A 19,238-nucleotide genomic window follows, 5' to 3' on the forward strand; every position below is an offset into this window, starting at 1 on the left:
ACCAGGTACCTGGACTTTTATATTTTCGAGACATTTAAGATCATTGAGTCGATATTCAATTGATCTGTATAATAGAATTCCGCTTCAACCATTGCAAGTTGAGGTGAGGGAGGAGAAGGGGCAGTGTTTGGGATTTTGCACATTAATACTGTCGTGAGAAAACTAGGTAAATAAAATAGAAGAGAAGACCCGAAGCATAGAGCGCAACCAGTCAGATCGAGTCTATTGTATCGGTTTGCTTAGAAGCATTCGAAGCTTTTAAATGGTCTCCTAAAACGATTCTATCTACGGATTTATATTTTGTGGTGATTTTAATCAGTAGTCTGTAATACTTTTGCATAGAAGTCACTACAAATGTCTTTTATTATGTATTTAATAGTCATTAATATGAGTTTGAACAATTTAATGAAATTATCATTTAGAGATATGATTGCGTAGTTATAGGTGGTCTCCAAGGAATTTTGTGGAACAGCTTTATCTAAGTCAAAACTTTAGTCAGATCTTTTCAGTTTTTAACATTAATAAATTTCCTCTCTGAATTATATGACGTCATAAAATGTACTCGCTGATATGTTGCCTTTTGTCCGATAATATTTCAAGTAAGTATTGTGTAATTATTCAGTTACCGTACTCGCCCCTTTTGTGTTAGATAGAAACTCCAAGAACTGTGCAAATCAGCTTTTTCTACTCATGATGGTTCTTCACCGTCTCCGATCATATACGAATTCATCTTAGTTTGATTTTGGTTGTTTCTGGTTTAGCGCCGTCTTTCAACAGTATTTCAGTTATACAATAGCGGGCAATTAACGGTACTAACCTCTTCCCATAACTCCCTTTTTTTCCTCCTGAATCAGAGGTGGAGTACCAAAGATTTCAGACATTATTTCTGTCGCGAAGAACATACGTTTCTCCCGGTAATCGAACGCACGGTCCAGCAATCCGTAGATCTGCGTTGTTCCTCTTGAGACAAGAAGGCGGGCATCTCAGAAAGAAGGCTATTAAAAAGCAATATTAGCTTAGGCAACGGTATTCACACATTGTCATACTAATGTTTACATATACAAAAATGGTACACCAGAATGAGCAAAGTGCATGTGCTAGGCTTAAAGAATGAAGTATGTTGTCTGTAAAGCTCACGTCAGAATGTTATCATGCAATATGACAGACTGCATTAAAATTTCTATAAATGGCCTTTTCCATGTTTCAGACATTAGACGTGAAGCACTTCGACTATATTGAGAACCAGGAGAAGCAGATCTCTGTGCAAGTGCTTGACTGTGACACAATAACACAAGCTAAGGGCAAGATGCTTGAGATACTGTATAAGAATGTTCCCTACTCACAAAGACCATCTGTACACAGTACCAATCTAGGTAATGTCAGCTTTCTGTTATTATGTATCATATGTACATAGTACAAATCTAGATAATGTCAGTTTTCTGTTATTATATCTCATACACCACTCAATGTAATGCCTTGTCCCATATATACACAATACCGGCCAAATATTATGTCCCATATACACACAATACCAGCAAAATTAATGTCAGTTTTGTGTTATCATTTCACGTATATAAACAATACCACCCAAGGTAATGTCTGATTTCTTTTATTACGTCCAAAATGTTAACTATACCACCCAAGGTAATGTCTGATTTCTGTTATTATGTCCGAAATGTAGACTATACCACACAAGGTAATGTCTGTTAGCTGATATTATGTCTGACATATAAACAATACCACCCAAGATAAAGAATGTTGTGTGTTACTGTATCCCGGCTGTACACAATACAAGACAAGGTAATGTCTCTTATCTGTAATTAAGCTGTATACAATAGCATTGAATCTAATTTCTTTTTTCTGTGTTTATATGTTCCTGTTGATATGTAAGTAATACCAGTTAATGCACATGCATTCAGTTTTCTTTGTTATTATATGAGCTGTCAGTACACAAAATCAGTCAGTATAGCTATCGTGTCACTTCTTAATCACACTACACCAATCAATGAAGTATCTGTCCAATCATTATGCTCCATATTCACACTGTACCAGTCAATTTTATTTCTGTTTTCTTGTATTATACCTCAGCTATACACAGTAACAGTGAATGTAATTTCTATTTTCTTGTTTTATACAACAGCTGTGTACAGCAACCGTCAATGTAATTTCTATTTCCTGGTATTATACCTCTACTGTATACATACCAGCCTATGAATTTCTATTTCTTGGTGTTATACATCAACTGTATACTGTACTAGTCAACGGTATTTCTATTTCCCGGTATTGTACTTCAGCTTTACACATTACCAGTCAATGTATTTTCTATTTCCTGGTATTAATTCTCTACTGTACACAATGATATATAAGATATTTCTGGCTCTGTTTAATGTCCCATTTGTAATCAGTACGATACTATATATATTGCGTTTTCTGTTTTTATGTCCCTCGGCTGACATATCTACATTTAGTACTAATCTGTGTGATTTTCTTTTCTTTTCTGTTCCGTTGTTCTGTAGCAACGTTTGAATGGAAGTATTTCAGTAAAATCCTGAAAATGAATGTTATCTCTCGTCGCGCTTATCATCCCAAACAGTGCTAACTGTAAAGCGTTAATATAATTCATCAATAATGATAAAGATTTTCTTTTCATTTTTTCCCCATAGTTTTGAAGTAAATGAAATTAAGAAAATAGATCTCCAAATGGGGAAATTTGTAAATATCACAGTCGATTATTCTTACGTACAGCACCTATGTAAGAATACTTGACCGTGATATTTACAAATATTGAGTGATATCAATTCAAAGCCGATTTTCTAGTTAATTATCGTTATAATACATCAAAATGATATATTTATGTTGAAATATATTATAAATATTCATAATCTACGAAGATTTGATCATTCCTATCAAGATTTGGGTAGATTTGGGTAAGATTTGGGTAGATTTGGGTAAGATTTGGGTAGATTTGGGTTTTTCGTGCTGCCCATTTTTTAGAATTCAAATTTGACTCCCACAAGAAAGTAAAATTCAATTCCAAATAGTACACAAGAGTTGTTTGACATTTTTACGCTTTATTTTATAACCAGTGTTTGAACCAGCCTCAGTGAAAGATACAGGCATTTAGAAAGCCTAGTGTCCCATAGAAACCAAATGATATATATTCATTTTTGCAACGTCCCTTTCTTATACTAGACAGGATAAACCTTTAAGCTTTGAGAATATTGAGGTAATTTGTTGTCTACATAAATGTGACCTTTGCTATTGTTTTATCTGGGTCAATTATTTTTCTACACTTCCGATCTTGGTGTCGGCAAGCTTGGATAGGCTAAAATCATTTTATGTTAGACAGTGACCAGTTGCCTGTCAAAAAAGATGGTTTGAATTGCGACCCAATGGAGCGAACGTATTGCTTTTTCAACATCCAGAACTTGAAGTTCGTCATAAAACTTAATTTCGTTCCTTTAACCAATCAATTCATGTAGAGTAACATTTTTTTTTTTGTAAAACCTGAAGAATATAATTATTGTTTTGAAATTTGGTAGCATTGCCCGTAAATTCAGTACACGTTATTCGATGATTTATGTACCTACAGAAATAGAAGAAGGTGATGGAGGGACGAAACGTTTGTTAAATGATGAAGATGCATCCAGCATGAAGGAAGGACTGTGGAAACGGATAAATACACTTCAACACTATAACATACATGACGGAGCTAAAGTTAATCTTTACTTGAACAAAGACCTGGAAGCGTCCTGTTCAGCGCTGGTTACTGGAGGTAACGAACCCCTTCTGCGAGTTTAGTTCAAAATTGAAATAATTTTTAAAGTCAGAAGTTATTTTCCTCACGATATTAAATAAATGTTTCAGAGGTATTTGGTTTGTCCTCTTACTGTGTTTGAGTTGGAGAATTAAAATGAACAAATTAGTCGCTACATAATGTTTAAGGTATACTAGTAGGTATACCAGAAAATGAAAAAAGGCTAAAATAGTTCCGCTTTTAATTTCTGTTAATTCTTATAATTGTGTATAAATTTATTTGAATACACCACATATTTGTTACTATCAAGAAAAATCTTCATCTCCATATCACTAAATCTTTAGGAAACTTCTTCCTATTCTCTTTCGGGATATTTTTGAACAATATTTGCACTTCTAGCTAATTTGTGATTGCTTTGCAGGAGAGGAATATTGTTTTATAGGATGTTTATGACATTAAGGCCTCTGAATATTACTGTTTGGCATCGTAGGTTTGAATTATGCAACTATGTTTTTCTGTGTAGGCAAACACATGACGCTTTATGAAATTTTATTGATTAAAATGTACAAGTTGTAATATTTTGGCTGAAATCACTACATCCGAATGTAGCATGTAAGTCTTTTAAAAGGGTGTATGGATATAAAAGTAAAATACAATTTACAAGTACATGTAGTTACTTCTTATCACTTAATTCGCTGAAGAATTTATATGTAAACGTGTACGGTTCATTCACGTTCGTTCCTTCACCTGCCAAATTCTCATCAGATGTCACTTCTTATGAAAATGACTAAAATTGAAACCTCCTTTTTTCCTTTACAGCTTCCCCAGATTCATTCATTGTTGGTAGTTTTAGGAAATCAAAGCCAGTAGTGAGGACCATAAGTGGGTCCAACTTTTGGCATCTGGTAATTCAAGGATGAAAATTCATACGCATGTTTATACTACTATTGTAAAAACAACATAAGGGAACCATGCCATAAACCTAGTACACGAATTATAACTGTACTGAAATCGGCACATTTTGTGTTTTATCTCGCCTCTTACAAAACTTCGGCGTTTTTTGTTAGACAATAGATGTCACTTGCTTCACCGATATATATTTTCTCACGGTAGCTGACTAAATTTTATTGGTATATGTACTTATATCTGTGATAAATGATATACTTTGCATTCATCCTCTGACTTTATATGAGCCGTGCCATGAGAAAACCAACATAGTGGGTCTGCGACCAGCATGGATTCAAACCAGCCTGCGCATCCGCGCAGTCTGGTCAGGATCCATGCTGTTCGCTTTTAAAGTCTACTGCAATTAGAGAAATCGTTAGCGAACAGCATGGATCCTGACCAGACTGCGCGGATGCACAGGCTGGTCTGGGTCCATGCTTGTCGCAAAGCCACTATGTTGGTTTTCCCATGGCACGGCTCATATGTCTGAGCTGCATGGTCTTAAAAAATTCAGAACGACCTAGCACGACCTAAACTTGAATACTGTTCTAATGCAATAATAGCATGAGATGATAGGTGACCAAATAATGGTCGTTACTTGTAATGAAGAAGAGGTTATCTTTATACAAATTTACAAGATAATAAGAAATACTAAATCTTTCTTATCCAGGACTCCCTTAAATATATCTTTACATCACGAATAATTCCCCTATATACTTATGTCTAAGCCGAAGCGTGTAAAGTTACCATCGTGGAAACATTACAATTAATTATATCCTGGGTCTTTACAACATGTTTTGAGCATGGCTCGTGTTACGGACGCTCATATGATTATTCGGATAAAGGAAACACTTGAATGAAGAGACAAAGTAATTCACACATTTTGTATGACGTGAATTTTTTTTTCGTATGAGAATGAAATACAGGTATATCATGCAAGATTTCCTTTTCTTTCATTATTTAATCAATTTATTCTATGCTTCAAATATTTGCTATGCACGTTAATCCCAAACTATATTGATCAAATGCTTTAGATACATAATCAATCGGGAAAGATATACAAAAACACATTCCTCCTCTGAACTTCTCCTTTACGAAAAACAAAAATAAATTTCAGTCGCACAATGAGAAAACTAATATAGTGCATTTGCGATCAGCATGGATCCAGACCAGCCTGCGCATCCGCGCATTCTGGTCAGGATCCATGTTGTTCGCTAACAGTGTCTCTAATTTCAATAGACTTTGAAAGCGCACAGCATGGATCCTGACCAGACTGCGCGGATGCGCAGGCTGGTCTGGATCCATCTGGTCGCAAACGCACTATGTTGGTTTTTCCATGACACCGCTCATTTTAAAAAATCAAGTGATGTTCAATGAAAATTAGAATATTTGTACATTTTCGCTTAAAATCTTTAGTAGTGTATCGTTGGAACGTTCATATCCTTTTTCCAGTCTGGTTACAATGTTATTAATATATATCGGCATATGATATGATGCTATTGCTCTCTACCATGATCATGTATACATGTATGTGCTTAATTAACATTATATATTACATATATTGATTGATGTTGAAATATGTTTAGTTCAGAGATGACCAGTTGCTTAAATCTTTCTCTATCCTGTTTTTATTCATTGATAATTATGACTATAGGAAAAGAAAGTAACCAGTTTTAGAGTAGATTTATGAATAGCAGTATCAAATAATTTGTTATTTATTGTGATAGTTGTGAATAATAAAGGGACTTTCGAAGGGTGAATTAAAGATACCTAAGCGTTGAATTGTAAAGCCCTGTTTAACAATGATTGCAGACAAAGAAGCACCAGAGAGATGATGAAGTACAACTTGCCAGTGATCTGTTCCTCCCTAGACTTCTAAATACAAAGGTAACAATATTCAAAAGTTTTTCAATACGGCAAGGGGTGATGAACACTTTTAGATAGTTACCAGTAAAGACTGTCTAGAAAGTTGTAAAACCATATGCGAAGATATTTCACTATTTGAAAACCCATAGATATATGAAGTTAAAGCTTTATTTTACTTGTTGGGTATTTGTCAAGCATCAGAATGCATATATCTAGTAATTTACTGTGCATTATACAATTGATAAACTAAGGCAAATTAATAAGTTTATAATTTTTATCTGAATTTAAAAACTAAGATTATACTGGTCCCGGCATGGATTACCACACCAATAATTCAACTGTTTCTGTGGCCATATTCGCTGAGAAAAAAAAACGTCTATTTATAATTATGTGAAATTTCAACCGGTAGTTTAACAATTTAGTGTTTTAAACAAAATATCACACTTAAGTGTAAATTACAAAACAGATAAGTGCATCATTTTGATCTCTTATACGTATCACCATCACACTGCACTCTTATAATTAATAGTTTGTATAAGTTTATGACAACATTCTAAAATTGTTTAAGTTAATGCTTACTTGGCTGTCGTTTCTTCTTACACAAATTTAAATTAAGTATTTATATTCATTTCAGGGTACTCTTCAGACGTATATAGATGACCTATTTGATGCACTCCTGTGTGTAGGCGAGGAGCCTCCGATCATCATCAAGTATCTTTTTGATTTCTTAGACAGCTCGGCTTCCAGGTGCGGTATCAAGGACCCTGATGTATTACATACATGGAAATGTAACAGGTACGCACACATGCAACAATGTTCAGCTTTCTTTTAAATTAGGATAGTGGGGGCGCGCAATGAAAGTCTGCAGATTACATATTTTCTGTTTGAAATTTCGGCATTTTCAGTTTTTAACGGAATGCCATGTTCGCTTTGGGCTACATGTACGAGGAGTGTTCCGTAGAATGCCTATGTATGATATATAATGGCCTAACGGGAATAAATAATCAGACAAAAATCACCGATTGTCGTTACTGTTTCACTATCTTCAATAAATCCCTTTTTAACCCTTACCCCGCTAAATTTCTATAATGAACTTGTCCATCTTTCAATTTGAACAGTGCTATTAACTGTTAAAAGGGGTGCATACCAAAAAGATACTGACTGAAAGGCGAACAGTGCAGATCATGATCAGACTGCACGGAAGTGCAAGCTGATCTTGATCTACACTGGTCGCAAAAGCAGAGTCAATCGTGTCCAGCATGATTAGGGTTAATAGAATTTCAGTTTGGTGATCATGCATTCTGTTCCAGTACTGACTTGTGTTCGCCTCTCTGTGGGATCGTACACGAGGACTCTCTACAATTCTAATCAGGCGGTCCTTTAACAGTTGAAAATCGTTGGTTGCATTCGTTTTTGACTTTTAGATTGCTTTCATAAAATATATAATATGATACATTTTGTAAATTACTTATCTATTTTAGCGTTTAACCAACAATCACATGCTATGCATTTTCAAAACTTTCAATTATTTATTCATGTAGCGTGTACAACGTGTACAATATGTACAACATCCATAAAGAGTGTTACCCAGATAGTGCTGTATTGAAAAACACCAAGTCTGACAGAGGCGGTGCAGTGAAATCTCGGTCGCTTTGCTCACACCCTCCGGTGATTTCATTTCATAGTCTCTATCCTATACTGGTAGGGAACCATTTTCCGGACACATTTTCATATTTCGGCTCCATTGTTCTCTAAAAAAAAATATTTGATATAAATGAAGCCCACACTGCACAAACTTCAACTCCTTCCACATCCGATGTTGTAATCAGCATCGCGTTTTGGCGTAAAATATGGGTTCCATAGGGCTTCAAATGGTGTCACTAAAATAAGTTATTTTTCCCGCCAGGTAAACCAGTATCCGGACAAATATTTTGACGGTGTTTTGTTGTTAATTTGATATCAAAATAAGTAATTAAACTATTTCTACACATTTCTTTATCATTCATCTCTTCAAAATTGCAAATGAACCATAACCCGACGTTCAATAGCAGCTACGAAAGCAAACCGAGGTTGGCTATAAAAAACTCGAATTTCGTCTTATACGAATTCTTGATAATTCCAATAGATATAGAATAAAATTAGTTCAAAAATCGACAGCCATGCATCTTACGTAACTTTGAGCGTGAAATTAAAAGTAGAACATGTTATCAGCAGACAATCATTATGTAGTTTGATTATTTTTCCCCACTTGATACCTCGGCATGTGTGAACTACTGCGCATGCGCAATGCTATCTTCATGCCCCGTTAAGACAGAAAGTTGTTTTGTAAACGCAGGTGAGTTATCATCAAAAACCCAAACATTATACAGCCTTATAAAATAATGGTTTGTTGTAGACATGAAGAACAAACATCTAAATGGTCTAGATGAAACAATTACATGAATAACAACGAAATAAAGCGGATATTACATGTGTCCGGAAACTGGTCCTGTCTGGAAAAAGGTCCCAACCAGTACTTACATTCAAGACAATTTATTTTTTTATATCCTTATTACTTTTTTCAAGCAATTTATCTTTGTTGTAATGCATTGAAATTAAAAAGTAACTTAAACACAAAATTGATTCAATCTTTTCAGTTTGTTGTTACGTTTCTGGGTGAACATATTAAAGAATCCAGAGTTTGTATTTGATATACACAAACCAGTTATTGTCGATTCGTGCCTCTCTGTCGTTGCTCAAACGCTGATGGACAGTTGTTCTACTGCTGATCTTGTACTTGGTTCGGTAAGAGAAATTCGCGTTTATGTAGACAATGGAACTTTTAATTTAATTTAGCATGCTTACGTTTTTTCTCGAAACTGAAACCATGAAAGTAAAATCTGTAAGACTGTCCCTTAAACGAATAAAATAAAATAAAGCAAAATAATAGCAGACTCAGTTTGTTTGAATTAGTTTATGAGAGGTAATGGAATGTGTAACACCTCTTACGTCCTTTAACATGGGCTAAAGTGGAAACGTACTGTAATGCAGAAATATTATATGAACGAAATAATTCAAAAGGACCAGACAATACAGCAAAACATCGTGTCCAAGAAGAACATCGTGTCCAAGAAGAGGGATATTTTACAACCGCAACAGCCCTTTAAAGCAAACCAAACTTGACTTTTTCAATTTTCACAATTCCAATTTTTTTCTCTATACTGGTCGGAAAGACCAGAGAAAAATATGCCACGAATATACTAATTTAAGATTATATGTTACAACGTTTAACTCAATGCTTTGTCCCATGTTCATAATCCACTGGAACCTGAAAGAATTTACACCAAATTCAAAAGTTCAAAAGTCATGCAGCGCTCTATCCACCATGAAATTTACTGAAGTACTACTTAATAAATAAATAATAATGTTTTACAAAACAAAACTGCTTCTCAGAAAAATAATTTATATATGTTGTGATTTAGTTGACTGATCCTATAATTTCCTGGTTTGCCCATTTTGTTGAAGTATTGTTTTTTTCTTTGAAGAGTTCACCATCAAACAAGCTATTATTTGCAAAAGACATACCCCGTTACAAAGCTAAGGTGCGCAAGTATTTTGCGGATATGGCACAATCACCAGCTGTCAGTGACCAAGATCTCAATTCTTATCTAACACAGAAAGTCTCCCAGGTATGAACTGAAATTTTTTATTATTTCTTAAGACAACCTTTGCCTTTCAGATTAATTGTAACGCACGAATGTACAAGTGCGCATTACATGAAACTACTCTTTTATACAGCTTTGCGTATCTCGCAATAAATATTAATATTTTGTTAGCTGTAAAAGCAGAATTTCGTTCCTTACGGAATGGGATTTCATTCGCTAAGGCAAAACTGTTGTACAAATAAATTTGTCAAAACGAATGCGATGTGCTCTATACAAGAAAAACCTTTACTGTTACATGAAACTCATTTATTGTATATCTATGTAACCCTGTTAAATTGTTCCCAAAGTGTGCAAAATGTCGGGGATGTTGTTTTTTTTTCAGGAAAAATCCTGTCTTTATCCAATTACATGTAGTATGTTTTAGCCATTTACCCTCACTGAGTTTCAAAATCTCAGTTTATCTGTTCAGTTAGCTCGGAATATATGACTAACGTTTAACCTTTTTCACATTTCCATCCCAACTGACAATGAGTAAAAAAAAGGACAAATGTACTTTTCTTAAACAAATTTAAATACTTGCTTTAGCAGTTTTGGTAAATTGGTTAGGTTTTTTACAATATATTTGATGTAACGTTATCATGGTTTACATTTCTACAGTGTAGTCAAGTTAACAGTGTAGTCAAGTTAACAGTGTAGTCAAGTTAACAGTGTCAAGTTAACAGTGTCAAGTTAACAGTGTAGTCAAGTTAACAGTGTAGTCAAGTTAACAGTGTCAAGTTAACAGTGTAGTCAAGTTAACAGTGTCAAGTTAACAGTTTAGTCAAGTTAACAGTGTAGTCAAGTTAACAGTGTAGTCAAGTAAAAGTATACACGTCTTACATCAAAGATAACAGTAGACCTTATTTTTGTTTTCTTGTTCAGATGTTTTTTCTTTTACTTCTGATAACTGCTTTTACGTTGGTTTTAGATTAATTGTCAATTTAGAGTAATTTTGGGTAGCTACAAAGCATCGTACTTTAAACAGTTAAACGATGAAAGGAACAAAAATTCAGATTAATAAATATATTTGCTTGCCATGTGTACAGTTACAATTTATAATACGCTTGAAACATCCACCTTTACTGTCACCAGATGACTAAGCTATATGTTACATTCAAAATTTGTGTACTAGTATGAATAATATAGTATTATCTATTCACTGAATTATTGTAACCATATTGTACATTGTTTATTAGAGTTCTTGCATAGTCTAATCGCAGAACAGCTGAACTGTAATGATGTGAACTGTCTTTTCTAAGAGGTTGTATATCTATAGTACGATGATTTATATATATATATATCTTCCCTAGAAATTGTTATGTTTGTTATAATGCATACATGATAACTATTGGTATTTTGTTACTATTGTAGAAATTTTCCGGCAAGTTCCATCAGTCTAGCGCTTTAATCGAAATGTATAATTACACAACAAAGTACAGGGACGAGGTATGTGTAATTGTTCTATAGATATTTTTGCCTAATTCGCAAATCTATTATTTAAAAGCGTTATTTTACTACAGTGTGATGATTAAATTATGATTGTTGCAAAGACAAAATAAGTTTGTTTGTTTTATTTTTCAATTACGATGACCGTGTGGAAAAAACGCGAAGTCATTTCAATTAAAATGGTGATATTGTACATCTTTATTGTATATTCACAGATATGTAGAGAGATGGACAACCTAGAAGCAGCATCCCCTGGCAGTTTTTCACCTCTAACGTCTAAACTAGAGTATATTTTCATGTGTATGGATGCGTACACTAAGTAAACTGAAAAAGAGTACAGGATCAGGCTTCACTAACACGAGATATAGATCTATATTGACCATGTAACGGTTACAAAAAAAGACACGTTTTCCCATCTATGAAAGAGAATGACAGTTGTGTATGGTAAAAGAGTGGTATGAATTTATTACTTGTTGGAAAATTCTCATTGTTTTGATCATCTTTCTTTCGTCGACTTTAGATGAAATCTATTTTGATTCGATCTACGCCAAATTCTCTTAAGTGACATATGATTACTGTATGAATTATTGTTGAGGACATTGCATTGGTTATCTTGAAGCATTTTGATGTACATGTAACTTTAATGTAAACACAGTCATTATTACATGTGTAGGAGCTCAATGCTTACAGATTAATAGAAAAAAAACAGTTGTTGAAAGTAAAGGAACCAAATGGTATGCTCATATGAAACTGTCACATGTGAACAATTACAAACAAAATATTAATAACAAATATGCTATTCATCGTCAAGTCACTGTTGTATAACACAGATATGTATAGCATGTTTATATAATGGAAATAACTTGGGTTTTTTATTTATTATTTATCTAAAATGTGCTCTTTAGTATATTTCAGTACGTACTATATGCATTGTCTTTTATTTTCATACTGTGTTAAATTACACTTATATTTTACCATACAATGTTCAAGATTTGTCAAAATTTATCACGTTTGTCACTACAATTTATTGTATTTATGCATTAATCACACATTTAATGTGACCTAATTTAAAGGTATGTGTAAATAATATTATTCATATTTGTGCCACAGTGCAAAGCTATCGTTACGCTAGGCAGTAAAGACCATCTGTGAACAGGAACCACTGGACTCTTAATAACACCTAACTGGCTCTTAACATCGGTAGTTTCATCTTCAGTTAAGGAAAAAAACGATGTAAGATACAAATGAGTAAAACCCAACGGTAAATAAAGACCACTATAATTTCGACGATACGAAGTTCTAGGAGAGCTTACATACGCTGCCGACAGTGCTGGTGCCTCAGTCCAGATACTTTATTAACGTCATCTAATACAGCAGTTACATTATCGATGTGTAGGTCTCTCTATTTTCGGTGTGTTGCTTTAATGGTTATGTTTTCCAATACAACAATAACTACATCAATGTGTAGGTGATACTATCTACGGTGTGTTGCTTTAATGGTTATGTTTTCCAATACAACAATAACTGCATCATCTGTAGGTGTATACTATTACGGTGTGTGCTTTATGGTTAGTTTTCCAATACAACAATAACTGCATCAATTGTAGGTTAACTATTTACGGTGTGTGGCTTTGGTATGTTTCTCCAATACAACGAATAACTGCATCAATGTGTAGGTGACACTATTTACGGTGTGTGGCTTTGGATATGTTTCTCCAATACAACAATAACTGCATCAATGTGTAGGTGACACTATTTACGGTGTGTGGCTTTGGTTATGTTTCTCCAATACAACAATAACTGCATCAATGTGTAGGTGATACTATTTACGGTGTGTTGCTTTAATGGTTATGTTTTCCAATACAACAATAACTGCATCAATGTGTAGGTGATACTATCTACGGTGTGTTGCTTTAATGGTTACGTTTTCCAATACAACAATAACTGCATCATTCTGTAGGTTATACTATTTACGGTGTGTGGCTTTGGTTATGTTTCTCCAATACAACAATAACTGCATCAATGTGTAGGTGACACTATTTACGGTGAGTGGCTTTGGATATGTTTCTCCAATACAAGAATAACTGCATCAATGTGTAGGTGACACTATTTACGGTGTGTGGCTTTGGTTATGTTTCTCCAATACAACAATAACTGCATCAATGTGTAGGTGATACTATTTACGGTGTGTTGCTTTGGTTATGTTTCTCCAATACAACAATAACTAGGTGATCCTATTTACGGTGTGTGGCTTTGGTTATGTTTCTCCAATACAACAATAACTGCATCAATGTGTAGGTGACACTATTTAAGGTGAGTGGCTTTGGTTATGTTTCTCCAATACAACAATAACTGCATCAATGTGTAGGTGACACTATTTACGGTGAGTGGCTTTTGTTTTGTTTCTCCAATACAACAATAACAGCATCAATGTGTAGATGACACTATTTACGGTGTGTGGCTTTGGTTATGTTTGTCTAATACAACAATAACTGCATCAATGTGTAGGTGCCACTATTTACGGTGTGTTGCTTTGGTTATGTTTGTCCTATACAACAATAATTGCATCAATGTGTATATGGCTATATTTACGGAGTGTGGCTCTAACTGTTCTTTGTATTATCAGTTCTTCTCTAGGGTCTACATTATCTGTTTATTTTTTATATTGCATGCATTTTCCATTGTTCCAGTCAGTCTTCAATGGTTCAAACTTAAATGTACTGTTTCTAGTACATAATTATGGCACCCAGTTCAAATGAAACAAGTCCCACTATATCTTCATATTTAGATAACATGTATTTGTTTCATACTTATAATTTGACAATACTTCTAGCACCATTCATAAATATACCAGTTTTTTTCAGAAGTTAAGTCATTTGTTTTGTTTAGTTCCATTACTCGGTGGATTTGCTTCAAACACAAAAAAGTCGTTTCACATTTTCACTAGTAACATATGTACGTCGGGCATAAATGTATTTCGATTTTAACCGTGTCTTACTTAGATTTTATAGGTTACAGTTAATATGCAATCTCTTTGTATAACTTTAAAACTGCCTACCCATACGAAAAAGAAAATTAATAAAAGGTCAATAAAAGGCAAACAAAAGGCTAGCAAAAGGTACTTCTATGTTTTGTTAATACCTTAATAAATAACTTATGGCATATTTATGCCAGAGTTACGGATCTTGTCACATATGATATGGATTATGAGGAGGAACAACGATTTCGTTTCAGTTTACAGAAAATCACCAGCAGAGTAAATTAAAAGTTAAAAGTGAACCTAAGCAACCCCCTACTCACGGACACACATTTCTAAGTTAGTTTGCTTAATTAATCCATTATAAACTAGTGCAAGAGCTCTGAAACGAATCAGGTATAACTAAGAAATGTGTGTCCGTGAGTAGGGGGTTGCTTAGGTTCACTTTTAACTTTTAATTTACTCTGCTGGTGATTTTCTGTAAACTGAAACGAAATCGTTGTTCCTCCTCATAATCCATATCATATGTGACAAGATCCGTAACTCTGGCATAAATATGCCATAAGTTATTTATTACTAACAGCACAATGTTATATTTAGTACTTTCTCTCTATTTTAAAATTACGCACTACTGAATTTTCTTTAAATAAAACAATAAAATGCAAGCACTTAAAATAGTTGTTGTTTCATGTCATCTGAACTAAATGATAAACATGATACTATTCGTAAGCTTGACACTACTATGATCTATTTCTATCTTAGAATTAAGGTTAAAAGTGTTTTTGCACAAAGAAAGAACTAAAAGACCATATCTATTTATACCATTTCCTTTATATAACGTAAGACTACAAACATACGTTACTTAAAATTATAGATAAAAACTTGTTTACATTACAAAATACATTCCACCAAATCTCTTTCCACAACAATACAATGCAATACAATGCAATGTAGTACAATACAATACAATACAATACAATACAATACAATAGCCTGGCAACAAATAGCAGTGAAGGATATTTACTTTCATTTTTAACATTATGATAATCTTACTATATTTTTATATTATACATTGTTGAATGTTTTGTTTAAGTTTCTTCACGGTCTCGTTTTAAAATAAATATGATGATTGCATCTATCAAATCAGACTTGTTTGTCAATTAAACTGTAAATAAAATAGTACCTATAGTCCTCTTTTGTCTTGTTTATTTGCCATTCTGTTGTTTTAGATTATGTGTAAATAGCATGTTATAATTGCATTTGCAATAAAATTTAATAATATTGCTTGGAAATCAGTTTTGAATGAAGCATGGGGTTTTACCTCATTAAAGCACAAAGCGCCTAAGATAAGCTGTTGTGATCATCCGCTGTCGTCAACTTTTTCTTCGTTGGACATCTCTGAAACGACTGGTTGGAAGTTGATGAAGCTTTGCCGTTGTTTTCTTCTATGTTACCATTTCAGTTTCTATTTGAACGGAGATATGCACCGTTTTAATTAAACAAAAACCCAATAGTTACACGATAATATGTCTTGCAGAAGTACACTAGTTATGGCATTATTTGATAAAAAAATTGTTTCAGCTAGGAATTTAATAATTCACAACAACGCGTATACATTTGAGATCTGAAACTTTGCTTGCTTCAATGCAAGAAAAGAGTTCATTTATCTACAATTACTTTGTATATGAAGCATCAAATGACTAGTTGAATTTGGGGGTTGGGGGTGTCTACGTATGGCGTCATGAATTAAATGTTATATTCATCGATGCATTTGCAAAACTTAAATGATGAAAAAACATTAACTTGTGTATGCTTGACATGTGCTTTATGTATTTGTACTATATTTAACACTTTTTACTGCTAATTTCAGGTTTTAAAACATGTGATTAGATATGCCCTTTTGTCTGATTAGATATGCCCTTTTGTCAAATAATGTTTACATTTTCTAATTACTACATTTGATATTGTAACAGTTCAAAGATAATAATGTAAAATCATTACAAAAACAACAGTTTTAAATACATTCGCATAATTATCTTATGATATCTTATTAAATATATTCATTATGTTAGTTTTCCATTAATAACCATACCTACTAAGCGTACGAAGTAATGAAGTTTTTAACATATTATGTAAATAATACTGTATATTGCAAATTTTTATATTGTTTTCTTACTATAACAATTACCTTCTTTTTCGTAAATGCATAAAATAAATAACTAGTAACAATTCGAATTTTGTATTTGGACTGATGACTTCATACACTGTATATTCAAATAGCAAATAAAGTTCCTTCAATCAAAATTTGCATTCGGTATACTAGTATGTGTACCTTTTTTTTTCTCCAGCTGATGTACTCTAGTTTTAAATCGTGCTATCCAAATTTACGTGTTGTATGTTTCATGACTGATAGTGTTTGTAGTAAAAGACTTGCTCTCCAGCTTCGCAAATATTGATCTTTTATCAATATTATCGTAATAATGTTCCATTTAGTATCATTTTAGCTTGTTTTCGGGCATTTTCAAAATCTTAAACTAGTATCTAATAACATGCTTAGTGGCTTCTAGCTGCAACAGTAATCATTGCTTCGCAATCTCCTAGAATTGCTACACTTCATGATTTTGGTAAACGGGTAAATTACACTTGCAAGTGTCTCTGTGCCTTTTGATATGTCCCTGTCGAGAGCGTGTATTCCTCTAACTGAGGTTAGTAATCCATGGTTTGTCATTTGATTCCACTGCAATACTGCTAGCAGAAACATTTTGTTTTGCCATTGAAGACATTTGGGAAGGAATTATTAGTCAACGCAAGTCAGCCTGTTGTAGTGAGGAGATATCTGATCGCAATTCCAGAATTGTCGTTCGAATAAAACAGAAACCAACACCATAGTGTAGAATATTTTTAGTATTTCTGACCATAATAAGATCAATTAAAGATACCAAGCTTGCGATAGAATGTGTTGGTTCGTCAGTTACCTGCTGAATGTTGAGCTGTCGTGTAATAGAAAGAATTTTATGATTTTAGAATGGGTAGAAGATATCGTAATTCAAGTCGCCAGTTATGGTTTGAATCAACTGCTAGTCTTAAGGACGCCTCGGTATGATTAATTATCATATATTGCATATGAGTAAGGTGAACGGTAGAACAATCAAAAGGGAATATGGATAACTTCAATCCTGAAATATCCATGACGATTGAACTCCAACTCGGGCGAAGACTGTCCTTAACATAGATGATGACCTACCGTATGAAACCTTCATACGAGTACAGCGTTTCGGTTTAAGGTAAAATTGTTTGAAGAGAAGTATCATTCAGCCGTGACGAGGAGAAGACAAGAATATCAAATTTGTTACGTTTAGTGTAAAGGATTTAAGCTTTGTTTATAGCTCTAAACATTCAGCTAGGCAAATGAAAAGTGGTCCGACACATTTATACCGTCTGATATTATCCATTAGAGAAAGAGCAGCCGGCTGTTTGGGTTCTTAAGCTAAGTTTTGGATTCTTGTGCCTTAAACGGTAGAGTGGTTAAAGATATCGAGAATTATATTACAAACATACAAGTAAGAGAGTAAAAAAGCAAATTTGAGATAAAACACTTACTCGGTAAGAGGTTTCATACAACTAGAAACACAAATTGAAATATTACTGAACCTAAACGTGAAAACACTAATACTGATGCATGCAAAATGGATAAAGAAAAGAATCACCGGTAGCTACCAATGCCGACCGTATATGTATACAGGCGTGAAAATAATTATTGCAAATAAGCTTGCATAACGGTTCTTATTTACGGAAGACATGTAAGGACTGTTACCTCTATACAACAAATAAAATTGCATAACAGACAGTACAGTTTACACAGTTACTTCCCTTAGATTGTAAAATTAAGATTGAGCACAGCAAGCATGCCAGAGCCGCACATTGCAAAGTATGCCATTTGCAAATAGAAACTGTAGTTGAAAGACATAGAGAACAGGATGCTTCAAATATCTTTCAACAACAGCATTTTAATTATATGAAATATACTAAAATGGGAGTGGGGCAAAAGTAGGGAGGAGAAAGAGAAATTGAAAGAGGGAGACATAAAAAGAAGAAGCCCCACCAACACATAAGACAACATAAATAACATATCAAACAAAACGGACAATAAAGCGGTCTGAAAACAGGGCACAGACTTGGAATGGTAGGTAGCATATATTAAGGATAGTGAAGATTTAAACGCATTTGGGGGCATTTGTGCCATTATCAACTAGCTAAACAAGACGTGTAAATGAAATAATCACCCCTTTGAGATAAGATGTAACAATGTAGACAAATTACCTTGCTGTATAAAGTAAAACACATAAATAGTCAATCCAAGGTATCTGTACACCATTTACTTGTCTGAAGTCAGAGTACCATGAGCATATATTAAAGCAACTTGGTGGGGCGGGGGTGGGGGTGGGGGTCTCCTTAGCTTTGTGGTTAAGGTCGCTGACTTCAAATCATTCGCCCCTCATCGATGTAAGTTCGAGCTTCGCTCAAGGCTTTGAATCCTTCATGTGAGGAAGCCATTCAGCTGAAG

At 33.8% G+C, this 19,238-nt stretch overlaps 1 protein-coding gene across 1 annotated transcript in view; it reads left to right on the forward strand.

Annotated features, from left to right (window-relative positions):
* LOC128547764 (plexin-A1-like) overlaps window positions 1-12,020 on the forward strand; it is a 17,232-nt gene extending 5,212 nt beyond the window's left edge. The window contains exons 7-15 of the mRNA XM_053520920.1: window positions 1,208-1,373; window positions 3,593-3,775; window positions 4,577-4,662; window positions 6,515-6,589; window positions 7,203-7,363; window positions 9,205-9,352; window positions 10,093-10,236; window positions 11,623-11,697; window positions 11,913-12,020. Of these exons, the coding sequence (XP_053376895.1) occupies window positions 1,208-1,373; window positions 3,593-3,775; window positions 4,577-4,662; window positions 6,515-6,589; window positions 7,203-7,363; window positions 9,205-9,352; window positions 10,093-10,236; window positions 11,623-11,697; window positions 11,913-12,020 (1,146 nt within the window). The remainder of the gene's footprint in view (window positions 1-1,207; window positions 1,374-3,592; window positions 3,776-4,576; window positions 4,663-6,514; window positions 6,590-7,202; window positions 7,364-9,204; window positions 9,353-10,092; window positions 10,237-11,622; window positions 11,698-11,912) is intronic.
* The last annotated feature ends 7,218 nt before the right edge of the window (window positions 12,021-19,238 follow it).

This window comes from Mercenaria mercenaria, chromosome 13 (genome assembly GCF_021730395.1).
Source record: "Mercenaria mercenaria strain notata chromosome 13, MADL_Memer_1, whole genome shotgun sequence".
Classification (NCBI taxonomy): Eukaryota; Metazoa; Mollusca; class Bivalvia; order Venerida; family Veneridae; genus Mercenaria; species Mercenaria mercenaria.